The 18,695-nt window shown below is 38.7% G+C and overlaps 1 protein-coding gene across 2 annotated transcripts in view; it reads right to left on the bottom strand.

The window, feature by feature from the left end:
• Positions 1–18,695, bottom strand: part of LOC126262606 (acetylcholine receptor subunit alpha-like) — a 276,417-nt gene that overhangs the window by 50,114 nt on the left and 207,608 nt on the right. For both annotated transcript variants that reach the window (XM_049959357.1, XM_049959358.1), the window contains exon 6: positions 2,683–2,839. In XM_049959357.1, coding sequence (XP_049815314.1) covers positions 2,683–2,839 — 157 coding nt within the window. The remainder of the gene's footprint in view (positions 1–2,682; positions 2,840–18,695) is intronic.

Raw genomic sequence — 18,695 nt, forward strand, 5'->3', positions numbered from 1 at the left:
CATTTAATGTTCCAAGTACTTATTTGTCATTTCATAGCAGACTGCATGCCGTAATTACAAACCACCAATATGCTGACAACTACAGATTTAATTGGCAATCACTGTACTTCATCTGTGCATTGCTTAGGATATTCAGCTCCATATCACATTGATTCATAATTTGATTACTTGTGTAACACTTGTAAATGGTGTTGTACAGTTTCCTCTGACAAAGACCACTTGTCAGCATGCACATGCTTGAATAACTCAGTAACTCTGCAGTTATGAACCCATGTTAACACAGCCTTTTCTCTTCTTGTTATCTGAGGAATCAGTTCCTGGTGTTTTGGTACTGTGCCATGGGTCCTGATAAATGCTGAAGGCATAAAGGAACTAGACCTGCCTTATCTGGGTAGGAGTTTGCTAATACCCAAATTGCTAAGGTATGGGCTTCTAAGTGCCAGCAGTCCACTCTAAACATAAGGTCTATCTACGTTTCACTGGCCACCATATGGTTTGGAAGTGGAAGGCTGCATCAAGGGTAGATGGGTTTTGGTTTAAGCATAGAGATTGTGTGGAGGGTATAAATCTCCAGAAAGAAAACTCAGCTTCAAGTTGAGAAAGGTGCTGATGTGCTGGGTGGCTGTTAATCAGTAACAGTCATTGGTAGCAATTTCTGGAAAACACTCCAACCAAACCTGCATAAGTCTTATCCAGATGGCATGCAAGAAAAGAGATGCTATTGGTAAGGACATGCAAGAGCTTGTAGTCTCCAATTTTACCACCATGGTCATTCTTTGATAAATATGTGGCGTATAAATCAAAGTGTTGTTTAACACTAGAACCATGGAAGTGGTCAGATTGACAATTTTGTAATTTTGTCTGTACTACCATTCCATCCACAGGCTTTTTGCCTCTGGAATGTACAAAAACTTAGTTAGTTAGTTTCACATTTCATAGATCATTCACATGATAAATTATGATGGTGTGGAACAAGCCATTTTACAGTCATGTAGAGCAAATTAATTTGTAAATATAGCTACATGCTGGACATTTATAAATTTTGTGGTTTTGTATTGTATTGTTTTGTTTTATTATTATTATTATTACTAAATATACAAAATTGGATTAGTAATTCCTACCCACTACCTTTTAGACATTACAATAAAAGAAATTCTTCTATGGAATAGAAAGCGCTGTCAAGAAGAAATATTTTCAGTTTGTTTTCATATTTTACTTTGCTGTCTGTCAGACATTTTATACCACTGGGTAAGTTATCAAAAATTATAGTTGCAATATTGTGCACCTCTTTTCGTGCTGAAGACAATCTTAATGTAGAGTAGTGATTGCCATTTTTCCATCAGGTATTGTGATTAGGTTCATCATTGTCCCTTTTGAACTGCAGTGGATTATTTACAATAAATTTTATGAGCTAGTAAGTACTATGTGAAGCAGTAGTCAGAATGCTCAACTCCTTAAACAGATGTCTACAATATGATCATGGGTAAGCACCACATATTATTCTTAGAGCATATTTTTGAGCAATGAAGACTGTCTTTTGTAACAATGAGTTAACCCAGAACAAAATTATTGAATGAAAATATGCAGAATACGTCAATGTCCTGATTTGTATCTCCCCATGTTTTGCAACAACTGTAAACGTGGCTGAACTGAGGTTCCCCCCCCCCCCCAGTTTGAATTCTCATTTCATGGAGACCTAAGATGTTTCAGAATAATGACACTGGTTGAACAAAAACAGGATAATATGAAAGAAAGACAAGCATCAGAGCCCAGAAGTTTTTTGCTCTGGAAATGACCTCAGTAAAGATTTCAAAAATGTTTTATTATACAGTTCTTTCAGTGTTGCAAAATGATATGACTGCATATCCAAAGATGGAACACAATGAATGAATGAATGAACAGAAACATGCACAAGCTTATATCACCAACAAAATGTTGTAAGCACAACAAAATACATTTTCTAGCAGTACAGAGAGCCCATGCAAATACATAAATATCAAACAGCAAATAATTAAACCCTTCCATTGGTCATCATGTACATAATTTTTTTCAAAAAAAGTTTCTTATTTTTGAAAGGGCAGAACTCTTCAGAATTAGCATGTAAAATTTAGTAACTAACAATAACAAATGTTTTATTATAAGACTTAGTGTAATGAATACTTTCTGATCGTAAATATTGTATGCCACAATATAACATTGGAAGCCGAAGTGTAACACCAATGAAATGTAACTTAATGCTTCCTATAATTCCCAAAGTTAGCAATTATATTTATGGCAAAAGCAAATGACCTCATTTATAGTTATTTTAAGAGATCAAAATATGATTTTTCTTGTTTAAGTTCTCACTTACAAGTGGTCCTAATAACTTTGAACATTCCACCTTATTTAATGACTCCTGTCAGTTTGTTAGTTCATCAATCATGTTACACATTCTGGAGTAAGAAACTGAACAGCATCAAAGTTCTGGACAGGAGATTACTTCTTTCCTTAACTTTTGATTGAACTGACTAAAAAGTTATGAAAAGTAGAGGTCCAATATTTGGCTTGTTCATTGCATACTTGGCACACCTCTCCTTCAAGTTTAAAAGTTGGAAATTAGGTATTCTTGTTCTATCATACATGGCATTAAATGAAAATATTTATCATATGAAGTATCAATAACAAAATTTGAGTTATACGCACCTACACCTACTACCACTACTCGTATTTCATGGCCTGTTGCATGTCGTTTCATGGTGAATTTGAAGCCAAGACTTGGCCAGCTACCATGGCCTATTAAAGATGTCTCTGCCTTGATCACATCCCACACACGATCCTTCTCCATGTGAGTTGTATCAAGCTGTAAGCAATAACAACTTTGTATATTGAAGAAACTACTACGTAAACTAATGCATAAGAAACAATGTTCAGTGGATGCAGTTACACACATCAAAAAAGTTTTGCATCACCCCTGTTCCCAGAACTCCTGAAGATAGAAGTTGACTGTGGATATTGTATTACAGACACTGTCCCTTTGACTGTTCAGAGATGTTCACTAAACCTGCTCAAAGATGTAAACAACCATGCATGAGCAGCACCCATTAGACGGAGTGGGTCCGACAGCTGATCAGTTCCAGTCATTCCACCAGAAAGGAGGTACACGGCTCGTGTTGTCTGTAGTTCAACCATGCCTAGACAGTCAGTACCACAGTTCGATCGTGTCTGCATTGTTACTTTGTGCCAGGAAGGGCTCTCAACAAGGTAAGTGTCCAGGCATCTCGGAGTGAACCAAAGCGATGTTGTTTGGACATGGAGGAGATACAGAGAGACAAGAATTGTCAAAGACATGCCTCGCGCAGGCCGCCCAAGGGCTACTATGCAGTGAGTGACTGCTACCTATGGTTTATGGCTCAGAGGAGCCCTGACAGCAACGCCACCATGTTGTATAATGCTTTTCATGCAGCCACTGGACGTCATGTTATGACTCAAACCATGCACAATAGGCTGCATGATGCGCAACTTCACTCCCGACATCCATAACGAGGTCCATTTTTGCAACCGCAACACGATGCAGTACAGTACAAATGGGCCCAGCAGCATGCTGAATGGCCACTCAAGATTGGCATCACGTTCTCTTCACCAATGAATGTCAAATATGCCTTCAATCAGACAATCATCGGAGACATATTTGGAGGCAACCCAGTCAGGCTGAGTGCTTTAGACACACTGTCCAGCGAGTGCAGCAAGATGGAGGTTACCTGCTGATTTGGGGTGGCATTATGTTGGACCGATGTACACCGCTGGTAGTCATGAAAGGTGCCGTAATGGCTGTACAATACGTGAATGCCATCCTCTGACTGATAGTGAACCATATCGGCAGCATATTGGCAAGACATTCATCTTCACAGATGATAATTCGTGCCTCCATCATGTACATCTTGTGAGTGACTTCCTTCAGGATAACGACATCACTTGATTAGAGTGGCCAGCATGTTCTCCAGACATGAACCCTATCGAACATGCCAGGGATAGGTTGAAAAGGGCTGTTTATGGATGATGTGACCCACCAACCACTCTGAGGGATCTACACTGAGTCGCCGTAGAGGAGTGGAACAATCTGGATCAACAGTGCCTTGATGAAGTTGTGGATAGTACGCCATGATGAATGCAGACATGAGTCAATGCAAGAGGACGTGCTACTGTGTATTAGAGGTATCGGTGTGTACAGCAATCTGAACCACCACCTCTGAAGGTCTCACTTTATGGTGGTACAACATGCAACGTGTGGTTTTCATGAGCAATAAAAAGGGTGGAAATGATGTTTATGTTGATCTCTACTCCAATTTTCTGTACAGGTTCCAGAACTCTCGGAATCGAGGCAATGCAAAACTTTTTTTGAAATGTGTAAAAATGAAACTTGCGCAACCATTTGTAAGATGACTATACTTTCCTAAGATGATACAATTAGGTTGAATGACAGAGGGAAAATGTTTGCAGCAGATACTGACATTAAGCAACTGAGCTGCCACAGAAATTAATACTAATTTTAAACAGTATCAATTTTGTATATTGAATATGTCTTCCATGGATTCATATAGCAACTACTTGCCCTGGATGTGGCACATGTCAATATTTTACATGTATTTAGTTACACATTAACATTAAACATACATACATATTATTGACTTGCACACAAGAATTATTGCAGTAACATTACAAGCCAAATAATAACTACAATTGTACAATATACAATATAATAATAAGACAAATACTTTATTACATTACAAACAAGACAATAAATACAGTTGTGCAGAAATAGCATTAATGCAGTAATAACATGTAGAAACCAACATAATTCACAAAAGATAATAGTGTTATACGAGGGGTGTTTGAAAAGTCCGTGCGAAGCTCGAGGTGGCACCACCAGCGCGTATCAGGGTCATGTTTAGTTAATAGCATCTTTGGAAAGAACGTACACCAATTTTCAGCCTTATTGGTCTATTTATTTGTGTTTGGAATTCGTGTGAATCGAGGAAGTCGAGTGATTGTCAAAAAATGGACGAAGAAGAATTTCGTGTGGTGATTAAAGATTACTTTATGAAAGGCAAAATGCCTCAGGAGACTAAAGAGAAGCTTGATAAACATTACAGTGACTCTGCACCTTCGATTAGAACAGTTTGTATAAATGGTTTCAAAATGTTTGGATTGGCCATATGGGCACAAGTGATGCTGAAAGTTCTGGATGCCCTGCGGAGGTTATGACTTCAGAAATCATTGATAAAATCTATGATATGGTGATGGATGACAGAACAGCTAAGGTGTGTGAGATTGCTAGTGCTGTGGGCATCTTGAATGAATGGGTACATAATATTTTGAACAAACATTTGGACATGAGAAAGCTATCCACAAGATGGGTTCTGCGATTGCACACGCTTGACCAAAAATGAAATTGTGTGAAGTGTTGCAAGGATGGTTTGCAGCTGTTCATGAAGAATCCACAGGACTTTAAGTGTCATTTTGGCACTGTGGATGAAAAATTGATACATTACTATAATCCTGAGACCAAAGAACAATCTAAACAATAGGTTACCAAGGGAGAATCTGCACCAAGAAAGGTGAAGACCAGTCCTTCAGCCGGAAAGCTTATGGCGACTGTCTTTTGGGATTCACAAGGTATAATCTTCATCGACTATCTGGAAAAGGGTAAAACTATTACAGGTGCATATTATTCATTGTTAATGGACCATTTGAAAACCAAGCTGCAAGAAAAACGCCAGCGATAGGACCACAAAAAAGTCCTTTTCCTTCACAACAATGCACCAGCACACACCTCAGCAGTTGTGGTTACAAAATTAATGGAAATAGGATTCCAACTTGTTTCAAATCCCCCCTATTCTCCAGACTTGGCTCCCTCGGAATACTATTTGTTCCCCAATTTGAAGAAATGGCTGGTGGGACAAAGATTTTATTCAAACGAGGAGGTCATTGCAGCAACTAATAGCTATTTTGCAGACTTGGACAATTCCTATTATTCAGAAGGGATCAACAAATTAGAACAGCATTGGGCGAAGTGTATAAAAGGAGACTATGTCAAAAAATAAAAAAAAGGTTTACCCCAAACACGCAAGTAGTTTTTATTTTTGCACGGACTTTTCAAACACCCCTCGTATACATGGTAGCCACAACAACAGTCAAGAAAGTTGAGTTGCTTATGATTTTAAATTATCTGGTTAACTTGCATTTAAAACCTCACCAACTTAACAGTAGGAATGATCCAACAATAACTATTTTAGTTTTAAAAATGAAAAATGGTTGGTAATTCTTTAGACTTCTGTGCTCTGTAGGAAGCAAACTGAATATTTGTATGCTAGCGCACTTCACATCTTTTTGCATCAATAATGTTGTTTTCTCCCTGTTTTTATTATAATGGATGTCATTCTACCATCTTATGTCATGACTGTGATTTTTTGTGTTGTTATCATAGAGATTGAGGCATTTTATAACAAAATTCATGATAAGAGGATATGTACTAGCAAGCAGTCGAAAGTATTCCCAATCGCATGAACAGTTTGGAGAAAGAGGTTGTCGCAATTACTCTAGTTATGATTCTATAGTCTGTTCAAAATTACTTTAGGATTGATGGTTATGAAGGAAGTACAGTGAAACCCCTATTTTACATTTTTGTGCAATCCAGACTTTAAAAACTCAAAACTGAGAAAAATGCATAACAGGGGAAAATTTTATCCCCCCCCCCCCCAAAATATGAGCAAAAGCATGTGTAATTGGCAAATATGATTAAAAAATCACAATCCTCTCTGACAATTTGTATACAATATGTCTAAGTGAAGGAAATTAAATCTACAATACAAGGTTTATATAATAATTTGTGGTAATGAATTTCTCATTTCTTAAAAAATCACAGTTGTGTAACAGCAACTAAAAACTCATCAAAAAATTGAAATTGGTATCTGGGTACAAGGTAATTGAGATGTTTTCCGACATGCTACAACTACAAATTCTACATTCAAAACATGCGTTTTTGAGAGATTACCCTTTGTGCTCATCCAGAAAAAAGCAAAAATTGATGAACATGTTGAATTAAACTGAAAACATCACAGCAGCTAAGTGGTTAAGCCATAAGCATAAATGCAGACAACTTCTTAATGACACAATTTGTCACAATTTTTGTTATTGTTCAATGATTTTCTTATGAGCTGCAGTTCATATGCTCACCACTTTTAAAGCTTTATTTTAGGCTTGATGTGAGAAACAGAGACTTGAAAAATTAGTTTACTTTGCCAGTTGACATTACAAGCTTATTAGAAGTCAGCTCAGTGAATTTCTGTACACTGTATAAAATTTAAATCTGAAAGAAAGATCAGGTGCTACAGTTTCATTCCATGCCCTCTATCACTATTGCCAATTTTTATGATCTACAGTGTGTGGTGTGTGTGGGGCAAAATATATACATTAACAGCGTATATGTAGTTGTTGCAACTCTATCATGTCAAATCTGAACACAAAAGTCTTTAAAATGTGCCATCATAAAACCCTTGTTCTATTTCCATATGACATCTCTGTCATAGCACATCATCTGCACAAAAAGTATAATTTCAACACTACCTGCACTCCTGTCACTGAAGGGCCACTCCCTCTCTCCACACATCTGATAGGTGAGCTCTTTTCACATGTATTAGTGCGATGTGGTGGCTGTGCTGGCTATTGGGTGACTTACCTAGTCGCCAGTCAATAAGATTTCCCTAGCCTGAAATGGGCAACATTTCCTCGTTTATGACCAAGCATATTCTTTGAGACTCAGTGTTTGAATTTATAAGGTTGACGATTGATATTGTTGCTGAATACAGTACATTGGAAATACATGCAAAAGGATGAGACTGAGTTATAAGTGGCACAAGAAAAGGTGGTGGGTGGACCACTTCATCAAATATTGGCTTGGTCTGCAACACTTCGTGTTGACTGTCTTGTTTTTCCATTACCACTGTAACCTAGTAGTAGTTGTATCATAATTACTTGGTGAAGCTAAATGTTGCAAGTTGTACTGGCAACACCAATCGTGGATTATGTCAGCATTTCCTCTCTCACATCTGCTCTCTCCACAATGGTCTAAAATATTCCCTTAATTCTGCCACCGCCTGTGGGTGAACCACCTGTCTTTTGAGCCGGTTATAACAATAGGAAGAGAATGGGACAAAACCAAGTGAAACGTCGAGTACGAACTTAGAATCGAAATAACCCTTACTACGAAGAAACATAAAATCAGGGAATTTTTAGCATTGATCTTATGCATTTTTCACAGGGGTTACAAATTTATGGTGTAGAATCATGAAAAGCATAAAATCATAGAATGTAAAATCGAAGTTTCACTGTAGTGGGGTGAGGGTCATGAGGAAAGTACAGCACACATCCACCCAATCATATGGGACCTGTAGCCACAGCAATCACCTGCAATTGCCAGACCTGCACCCCACTAGTACAACACTCCCCGTATGAACTGTGCTGAAGTTTCAGGTGGCTTGCTCTCCTGTGGGGCTGTTCATCATGTTCTGAGATTTTGTTTGTTTCATTTTCTTACAGGTGCAGGACTAAAATTTTATCTGTTGTTGTTATCATTTGCTGCATGAAACTAAACACTGTGAGAAGCAAATTTGTCAAATGTTATTCACTCAGTTTTACTCTCTTGATCAGGGTATTGCTGTATGAGATCAGTCAAGAGAAATGTTTTATGCATTACATGCCTACACCATCAACAATTTTTGTTCATGATACTGCCAAGCATTTTTGCTTGGTGACAAAACATAAAAGTAAGAGATAAATTTAAAAAAATGAAGCTTATAGATCTAAAATCTTTCTATACAGCCCATTTCCTTATACAAGGTCTGCTCAAAAAATTCCGGAAATTTGTCACAAAATTTTTCTATGCTTACTTTTAGTTACTGTGCATGGTCTCCTCTGAAATACTCTCCTTCACAATTGATACACCACTCCCAATGCCATTTCCACTTCTAGAAGCAGTCTTCCTACATTTTTTGTTGGATCACACGAAGTGCCATTTATGAATTTTCTTTTATCTCATCTATCATTGCAAATCTTTGTCCTTTCGATGGGGTTTTCAATTTTGGAAATAAAAAAAATTAGCCCACAGGGGCCAGGTCTGGAGAGCATGGAGGATGAGGCAGCACTGTGCTATTTTGTTTTTTGTGCAATAGTCATACACAAACAGGGATGAACATGCAGGTGTGTGATCGTGATACAAGAGCCGTGAATTGGCTCACCACATTTCAGGCCATTTCCTTCTCACATTTTCTCACAGACATCACAACATGTCCTGACAGTACCATTAATTAACAGTTTTCCTGCAGCATGAATTCATGATGAACTTATCCCTCAAAGTCAAAGATAACTGTCAGCATGGCTTTGACATTTGGCCTGACCTGAGAAGCTTCTTTTGGTCTTGGAGAAACTTTCCCAACTCATTTTGAAGACTGGGCTGTAGTCTCAACATCATAACCATAGACCCACATCTCACCACCAGTTATGATTCTCTTAAGGAACATTTCATTCTCATTTTCACAATCCAAAAGCTCTTCACAGATTGCGAGGCAAAGGTCCTTCTGGTCTTGACTCATGAGCCATGAGGTGAACTTGGCAGCAAAATGATGCATTTCCAAGATGATGTGTCAGGATTTCATGACATGATCAAACTGAAATGTTACATTCTACTGCAATCTCTCTGGCAGTCAGTCTTCAATTGGCATTCACAATGACATGAGTGTTGTTGGTAGATGTCGAAGGACATCCTGAACAAAGGTCATCTTTAACTACTGGCTGGCCATTTTTAAGCCCTGTGAATCATTCATAACGCTAAGTATGGCTTAAGCACTCATCACTGTAGTCTTCCTACATCATTTGGTGTGTTTCTGTAAAGTTTTTCTTGAGTTTTGCTCAAAATTTAATGCAGACGCATTGCTCCTCTAACTCTGCCATCTCAAAATTCGTGAAGTGTAGGAACAACATTCTACTCAGTACACACTGAACAATAACTAACAGACACACAACAATGAATGTTCCACCAGTTACACATTAAACACAGGCATCTGGAGGGATGCCAACCGCATTTCACTCCAACACACCATTGGTGCGAAATTATGAATGTTTCAGAACTTTTTGAACAGACCTCATATAAGGGATGTGATGTTCCTTACTTCAAGAATGTTGATTTTTTTCATAATCTGTAACTGCTGGATTTATATGGCTCAGCCCTTTTTTTATTTAGTCTTTACAGTGACTATCCAGATTTCCCCGACTTCTTCTCTTCTAGATACTGCAGTTTGGATTAATGCTGGAAGTAGCATGCTTCAACACAAAATTAAAATCCTTTAAATAAATATGAAGAGTTTATCTGAAGAGAGTGCCCATATATTCTTTACAACAATAGAGTTAACACTTTTAAACAAGACTTTCTCAATACAGGAACATCACGTATACTATTCTCTTCAGATCTGATTTATACGAATGAATTGACCATTCGATATCTCACAAGAAGATGACTACTTTCAAAAATGTTTATTTGTTTCTTCAATTGTTTTCAACATTGTTAACTGTAGCTCTTGCTCAAGGATTAATGCACTATGCTGACATGGGGTGACACTCCTTGGAGCATGCACATACAAAATATATAACAAAACAGCACAACAGGTGTGTTCTCTTAAATATGAAAATCATTATACTTTGCGAGTATCATCATCAGAAAGGTAGATGTAGGGTTACACGGTACTCTTCTGGAGTGCTATACAACACTACAGAAATTGACAAGCTGCAAAAATATACAGGTAATAGAGTCATTAGGCTGCCACTTTCTCACTATCATTCCAACCTAACAGAATTGATGTGGATTCAGATTAAAGGTTATGTTGCCAGCAATAACAGTAATAAACAACAACAAGCTAATATGATATGACATAATAATAGTAATAGTAATAATAATAATAATAATAATAATAATAATATGTTGTCCACATGCAAGTAGCTCAGCAATGAACAGTTAGTAAAATCACCTCTGAAGACTGGAAGGAAGCCATCAATAACAGAGTGTCACAGAAAACGCATGTAGAAAGAAGCTATGTAAAAAAAAAAAAAAAACCATTATACGAAATGATCATACAACCCCTGACAATAAAGTTTGGTGAATAGTCCTGTAACATTAATGTAGATGAACTATGAACTACAGTTACCTTATGTCCTTCAAAATAGTCGCCTCACATAACTATGCACTGCTGAGCTCTGTGATAAATGTCCTGGAAACCTTGCATGAAGTCTTCTTTTGAAATGGTGTTAAAAACCCACGTCATATTTCGTTGGATGTCAGGAATATCGCAAATCTCTTTCCTTTCAAAGCAAGTTTGAGTCAAGGGAATCAGAAGAAGTCTAGAGGATTGAGATCCAGTGAGTATGGTGGATGTTGGAGTTGCACCATCCCCTTTTTTGCCAGGAACTGTTTGACGATATTGGCTGTGTGTGGGTGAGTGTTGTCGTGAACAAAAAATCAGCAACTTGTGCCTACTGGTGTCGTACCCTGCGTAGATATTGCATGAAATGGGTCAAAATTTCAATGTACCATGCAGTGTCCAACATCATTCCCTCAGGTAGAAATCCCTTGTGGATAATACCTTGACTATCAAAAAAGGTGATGAGCATTGTTTTGATTTGTGATTTTTCGGCTCTGACCTTTTTCTGACAAAGTGATGTCAGAGAACACCATTCCATGTTTTGCCATTTCGTTTCTGGGTCATACCGGAGTCACCAGGTTTCATCCTCATTGACAATACAGTTCAAGAAATTGGGTTTCAAACCCACAGTATTGACAAAATCCTGTGAAGCCTCTAAATGTGCCTGCTTGTGTTCAACAGTCAAGTGATGTGGCACAAGACAACAACACATTTTCCTCTTCCATAACTCCTAGGTAAGGATTTGTGACATGGATTCATGGTTCATCTGCAGTTCATCCGCTATCATGTGCATAGTTAATCGACGGTCATTCGTAATTAATGTCCTCACTTTCTCAATGTTTTCATCACTGACGGCGGTTGCTGGTCATCCGCTTCTGGCATTGTCAGAAACACTTTCCTGGACTCCCCGAAAACATGCGAACCACTCGTACACACACTTCATGGACAGTACTTGATCCCCATAAACACATATCAGCATTGCATGCATTTCTTTCAGTGTCTTGGCAAGCTTAAACCAAAACTTTAAATTGATCCTTTGCTCATTCATTGTCCTGTTCTCAGTTCAGAACCAATGCGTTAAACAAGCACTTTGTCCAACAGGTCCAACATGGAACACAGATGATGCTCAACTATACTATGATGGAGGCAGGTTGTCAACACTGGTTGCTATGTAGGTGCAGTGTGTTAGTCACCATTGTTGCCCGATTGACCATTCTGACTTCATTCACTGAACTTTATTGTCAGAGGTTGCATCTTTAAATCATGGCAGTGAAAGAGTCACTCAGGTATCTCTGACAGCAGTGAGTGTAATAACAGCAGAATTTACCACTGTCATCACAAAAAAACATACAGAGATGGATTCAGGTGAATATTTGGCATGTGTGGTTTAAGTAGCTGCAGACCACAAGTTGCAAACCATAAATTTGGACTATTAATAAGTAGGCTGTTATCCAAATGGAGCTCATCTCAGGAACTCAATCTTAATTGAACTAAAGAATATATCCCAAGGTTTGCAATATAACTGCTGCAATACTGAGGTAATATATTATGTATCACTGTTCTTCTTATTTCAAAACCAATGAAATAAGTTTCCTCACTTCACTCAACAGGTATAATTTTTTTGTTATGTTACAAATAAATATGAAGTTTGATCAGAAAATGTAATAATAGGTTAATTATAAAAGTAGCACTCTATTCCCCACAATGAAGTCAGATGAGTTTCTGGTTTGAAGCAAATTAAAATATGATGTATTCTTAAGATTTCACCTAAATTTAATAACAAAAATATCTCCCACATAATGAAAACTCAGTAATATCATCAGGAAATGCATTTATGAAATCTTTTCATACACCATCTCAAAAATTTATAGCCACAAATAAAACGAAAACATAGTGCTGCTCTTCCAGAAAGAACTGATATCACTTTCATCTTTGAACATCGAACACTTTGCGAGTCTGAGCAAGTTGAATGAAATGTAATTTGAGGGATGTGGCAACCATGTTCTGCCTGCTCTGCACCTCTATGTGTTCCTGCCAACTTGTGAGCAGGATGTGGATGAAGCAGTACAAAATATTTTTTGACTATAGCTCTCTCTCTCTCTCTCTCATGACCCCCCTCCCATCCCTTTCTCTCTCTCTCTCTCTCTCTCTCTCTCTCTCTCTCTCTCACACACACACACACACACACAAAAGTTTCTACCCTTCAGACTGCAGCAAAACTGGCTGTTCATAAGCAGATACCTAGGATAGTGAATGTGAGGGAAGTGGGGGTATAGGAATGGAGCAATTGGGAGAAGAAACAAGTGCATACTAAGGAGGAAAGGGAAGTAACATGGTTGGAAAAGGGAAATACAGATAGCTCACAGAGGTAGTGGCAAAATATTGAGTGCGTCTGGAAGCTATGAGAAGACACAGTGTGTGGGGACTCACATAAAAAAATGAGGTGGAAAATGATAGGACAGGGAAGGATGCAGCAAAGGAGTGAGAAGGCAGCATCTAAAGAGAGGGATTAGTAGAGGTTTACACCAGGGATTGAGAATATGGAATATGTACCAGATGTATACTCTTCACTTGTAAAGTTCAGAGATGATGTTAGAGGGGAGTATACAGGCTGCACAAGTACTGATATAACTGTCAAAGTCACTGGTGTTGTGGAGTGCAGTATATTAAGTAACTAGATGACAGAGTAACTGTTGAGTGTAGCTTTGCACAGTCTACATCACAGTTGTTATTTCTTTTGACTAGCCAGCCACGTGACTCCATAAGGCATCAGAAAGTTAGCAAGTTACATACTTATTTTTCTGTGTATGCTTTCATGGTTAGTTCTTAAATTAGAAGTGTAAGGATGGGCAGCACATGTGTGCTGTGTGCAGATGCAGGAGGAGCTAGCCACAGTTTTTGAAATATGGAAGACACTTCTGGCCACAGACAGCCGTCTTCAGGTTGTTGCCTCAGTGTGTAATAGTGGTGGAGAATTTGGCACATTGCATCAAACACCTCAGCTGTCACTTCTTTCACTCACGGGATCTGATACTGAGGCACCTTGCAGTGTACCCAATGTGGAGGATCCGTCCTCACTGCAGGGTGAGTGGTGGGTGGTAACACAGTTGTCTTGCTTGAGGTGGAGAATAAATGTGGAGGTTAATCATCTGACCTTGCCCTTTCAGCCTGTGATTAGATAAGCTCCATCCAAGCACAAAGGAAGAAGAGTTTACCAGTTACAGGGTGCTTGAATGTTAGGTGTATTACAGAGGCCATTAGGGAAATAGCATCTGGGGCCGGAAGAAATTGAATGTGCACTCAGTATGCCTGCCAGGAGCCTCAGCCAATATGTGGAGGAAGTACTGTCTGTGGCTATTGAGCATGCAGGGTGCAGTCGGCAACGTGTGAGTATTACAGAGATACTTCTTGAACTCAAGTGGTAATCCCTGGAGGGAATATTACATTCTTTTCATTTAACTTCACTGCAGAATGATTCTACTGCCCCCAATGTTCATTTCACGTAAGGACCATAAAGATAAAATAAGAGAAATTAGGGCTTGTACAGAGGCTTAGAGACAGTCATTTTTCCATCGTTCTATTTGCAAATGGAATAGGAAAGGACATGATTAGTATTAGTACAAGGTACCCTTCACCATGCATGACACAGTGGCTTGCAGAGTATGTATGTAGAAGTAGATGTAGAGTTGATAATTGACTCAATTTGAAGATGGCCATTCATGCAGGTGGACACTTGTGTAGTTTTCGCTATATCCACACAAATTGCTTCACAGTAATTGCAGAAATGGTTACATGTGATGTCCCTTCCTTCACTCATAGTCTTGTTTCAGACTCCATGGAAGTTGGATGGATGTCCAATAGAGGAAATAGAGCTGGATGGTCATTAGAAGGCATCTAAAGGAAGCAGCTACCCGGGTAGCACAGTACTTGTGGAGTGCACATGAGGGTTTTTTGGGCTAGGCTGTAGTTTGAGGTGCTCTGATGAACACTCACCAGTTGACACACAGCAAGGGAAGTCAAATGATGTTCATAATAAATATACTTCAACTGTCAAAATTTTATCAGTAAGCTGTTGAAGTATTTCTAATAAAGGTCCCAAATTTACTGCCCTCCAGGAAAGTTCTCACACTCAAATTATTCTTGGAAATGAGAGCTGGCTCAAAACAAAAGTGGAAATCTCTGTGATATTTAGCAAGTCATGGGATGTATATTAGGAAGACAGATTAAAGGTCACAGGAGGGGAAGTTTTCATTGCAGTTGACAAAAATATTGTCTCTATTGAGATCAAAGTTGAGTGTGACTGAAGTTATCTGGTCATGTATAACAGGTGTAGGTGTAACCAAGTTAATTGTTGGACATTTTTACTGGTCACCCAATTCTGCTGTGACAGTTCTAGAGTCATTCAAAGAAAATCTACAGCCAGTAGTGCATAAGTAGCCAGATCAAGGAATACTAGTTGGAGGCGACTTTAACCTACTGAGTATAGACTGGGATGTCTATAGATTCACTGCAGGAGGTACAGACAGACAGTCATGCAAAACACTTTTGAACACGTTATCTAAAAACTGTCTTAAGCAACCAGCTCAGCAGCCCATACACAATGGAAACATCTTAGACTTTGTAGCTACAAATAGGCCAGACCTTATTGACAATGTCACCATAGAAATTGGGATTATTGATCATCATGTCATTATAGTTGCTACTGTTACAAATCAGTCAAGAAGACTAGAAGAGCCCATTAAATTTTGGCCATGGAGTCGCACAAATAAAATTTCTTCCACTGATCACTGTTTCGGCCGTGTATCATCCAGCCATCTTCAGAGTAAGTCAGAAGACTGATGACAAGGTGTCAATCATGGCTCTATATGCTCCAGCGTGGTGGTATGTGCCTACGAGTTACAGGCACTGGTCAGCAGCAAAGAAATACGCTTACTCACGCACTGCCTGTGGCAAAGGCGTACAGACATTTGATTTGATTATCAATTCGGCGGTGATGACACCATGATGACTTTGCTGCAGTTTAATTTGTGGGAGGTCAGAAGATCATCTTAACACAGTGTTTCTTGAGAATATGGCCTATCTTCAAGGAAAGATCACCCACAAAGGGCAAAAATGCACTTGATCTAAAGGAATTACTATCTTCTTTCCCACCACATACCTGCATTCTATGTTTTGTGTGGAGAACATACATTCACTTTAAAAAAGCTCTTGAGGTATGGAGCTCTTCTTGCAAATTATCTTTATCGGATATACAGTGCGCCCTATGCACTAAGGTCTTAAGGACACCTATGGTCTGTGAAGGGTGTCGGCAGCTACAGGCATGTAGATACAGATTTGTATGTGTAGGTTTATGATATACAGCATGTCCTAATGTGCCGTCAACTTTACAGTGAATGATAACATCCAAAAAGGAGAGGCAGCCATCTGTTTCTATTTCCATAGTAAATTTGATACTAACATGGATAGAATTCAAATGCTCAAGAAATCAACGTAATTCATCCATTCTGTGCAGCCATACTACAAATGTGTCATCCAAGTACCTCCAGAAGACTGTTGGTTTGAAAATTGCTGAGTCCAGTGCCTTGTCTTCGAAGTCTTCCATGAATAAATTAGCTACCAGGGTGGAGAGGAGCTTCCCATAGTGACTCCATCGATCTGATCACAAAATTCACCATTAAACTGAAAATGTGATGGCAAAAGCACATGTTCAAATAAGGTTGTGATGTTCTTATCAAAATGTTGTCCGATGAGAGATAAATAGTCCTTTAAAGGTACTTTGGAGTATAATGATACCACATCAAAACTAACGAGCACATCCATACTATTTAGCCTGACATTGTTGAGCCTCTGAATAAAATCCTTGAATTACAAATGTGGCGACTACATTTTTCTACCAATGGTTTTAATAAGGAAGTTAAATATTTGGCAGAAAGATACATTGCTGAACCAATAGTGCTCATTATAGGCCCCATATACAGATCATAATGCACATCGGACTAGGAGAGTGTTTCTGCTAGAAAGAGCACATAAGCAATTAGAATGAAATTTTCACTCTACAGCGGAGTGTGTGCTGATATGAAACTTCCTGGCTGATTAAAACTGTGTGCCTGATTAAAACTGTGTGCCGGACCAAGACTCAAACTCGGGACCTTTGCCTTTCGCGGGCAAGTGCTCTACCAACTGAGCTACCCAATCTGGTAGAGCACTTGCCTGCGAAAGGCAAAGGTCCTGAGTTCGAGTCTGGGTCTGGCACACAGTGTTAATCTGCCAGGAAGTTTCAGATAAGCAGTTGTTAGCACCTCACTTTGACAGTGAACTGACATCACTTAGTTCCAGTAAGATGGATGTATAGGAATTATAGGCAAAGTTTAAGCAGACTGTAAATCATGGTCTGGAAAGTTATGTGCCTAGTAAGTGGATAAAGGATGGAAAAGACACACCATGTTTAATAACAAAATTCACAGGATGCTGAAGAAGCAGAGGCTGTTGCACTCTCGGTTCACAAGGGACTGCACAAATGATGACAAGTGAAGGTTATTAGAGATTCATGCACCTGTTAAAAGATCTATCCACAAAGCATACAACTATCACTGTCAACTTAGCAAAAGATCTGGCAGAGAACCCTAGGAAATCCTCGTCTTATGAAAAATTGCTAAGCAGGTCTAAGGCTTCCATTCGTCCCTTGTTGACCAGTCTGCTGTGGCAGTTGAAGGTAGCAAAACAAAAGCTGAAGTTTTATATTTCGTGTTCAAGAAATCATACATACACGAGAATCATACAAACATATCATTTGGACATCAGACAGATTCCCATAGAGACAACATAGGAACAAGCATACCTGGAGTATAGAAACAGCTGAAAGATTTGAAAGCAAATAAATCACTAAGTATTGAAGGAATCCCAGTTTGGTTTTATGAAGGGTACTCTGTGGCATTATCCCCTTAACTAGCCTTCATTTATCATGAATCTTTCACCCAGCATGAAGTCCCAAGTGAGTGGAAAAAAGCACAGGTGACTCCAGTATATAATCAGAGTGCAAGAATGGACCCACAAAATTACAGAAGAATATCTCTAAATTTCGTTTGCTGCAGAATCTCTAAACATATTCTCAGTTTGAATATAATAAAAACTTTCTCATGACTGAGAGGCTTATGTCCATGAATCAGCATGGTTTTACAAAAGATTGCTCGTGTGAAACTCAGCATGTCTTTTTCTCACTTGATATACTGTGGACTATGGATGAAGGCAACAGGAAGATTCCATATTTCCAGAAGGAAGTGTTCCCCATTGCAGGCTATTAATGAAGGTACGAGTGTATGGAATAATTTTGCAGATATTTAAGTGATTTGAAGATTACTTAACTAATAGAACCCAGTATGTTGCCTCGACAGCAAGTGTTCATCGGAGGTAAGCATATTGTCAGGCATGCCCCAGGGAAGTGTGATAGGACTGCTGTTGTTCTCTATATAT

Source organism: Schistocerca nitens, chromosome 6, assembly GCF_023898315.1.
Source record: "Schistocerca nitens isolate TAMUIC-IGC-003100 chromosome 6, iqSchNite1.1, whole genome shotgun sequence".
In the NCBI taxonomy this organism is placed as follows: Eukaryota; Metazoa; Arthropoda; class Insecta; order Orthoptera; family Acrididae; genus Schistocerca; species Schistocerca nitens.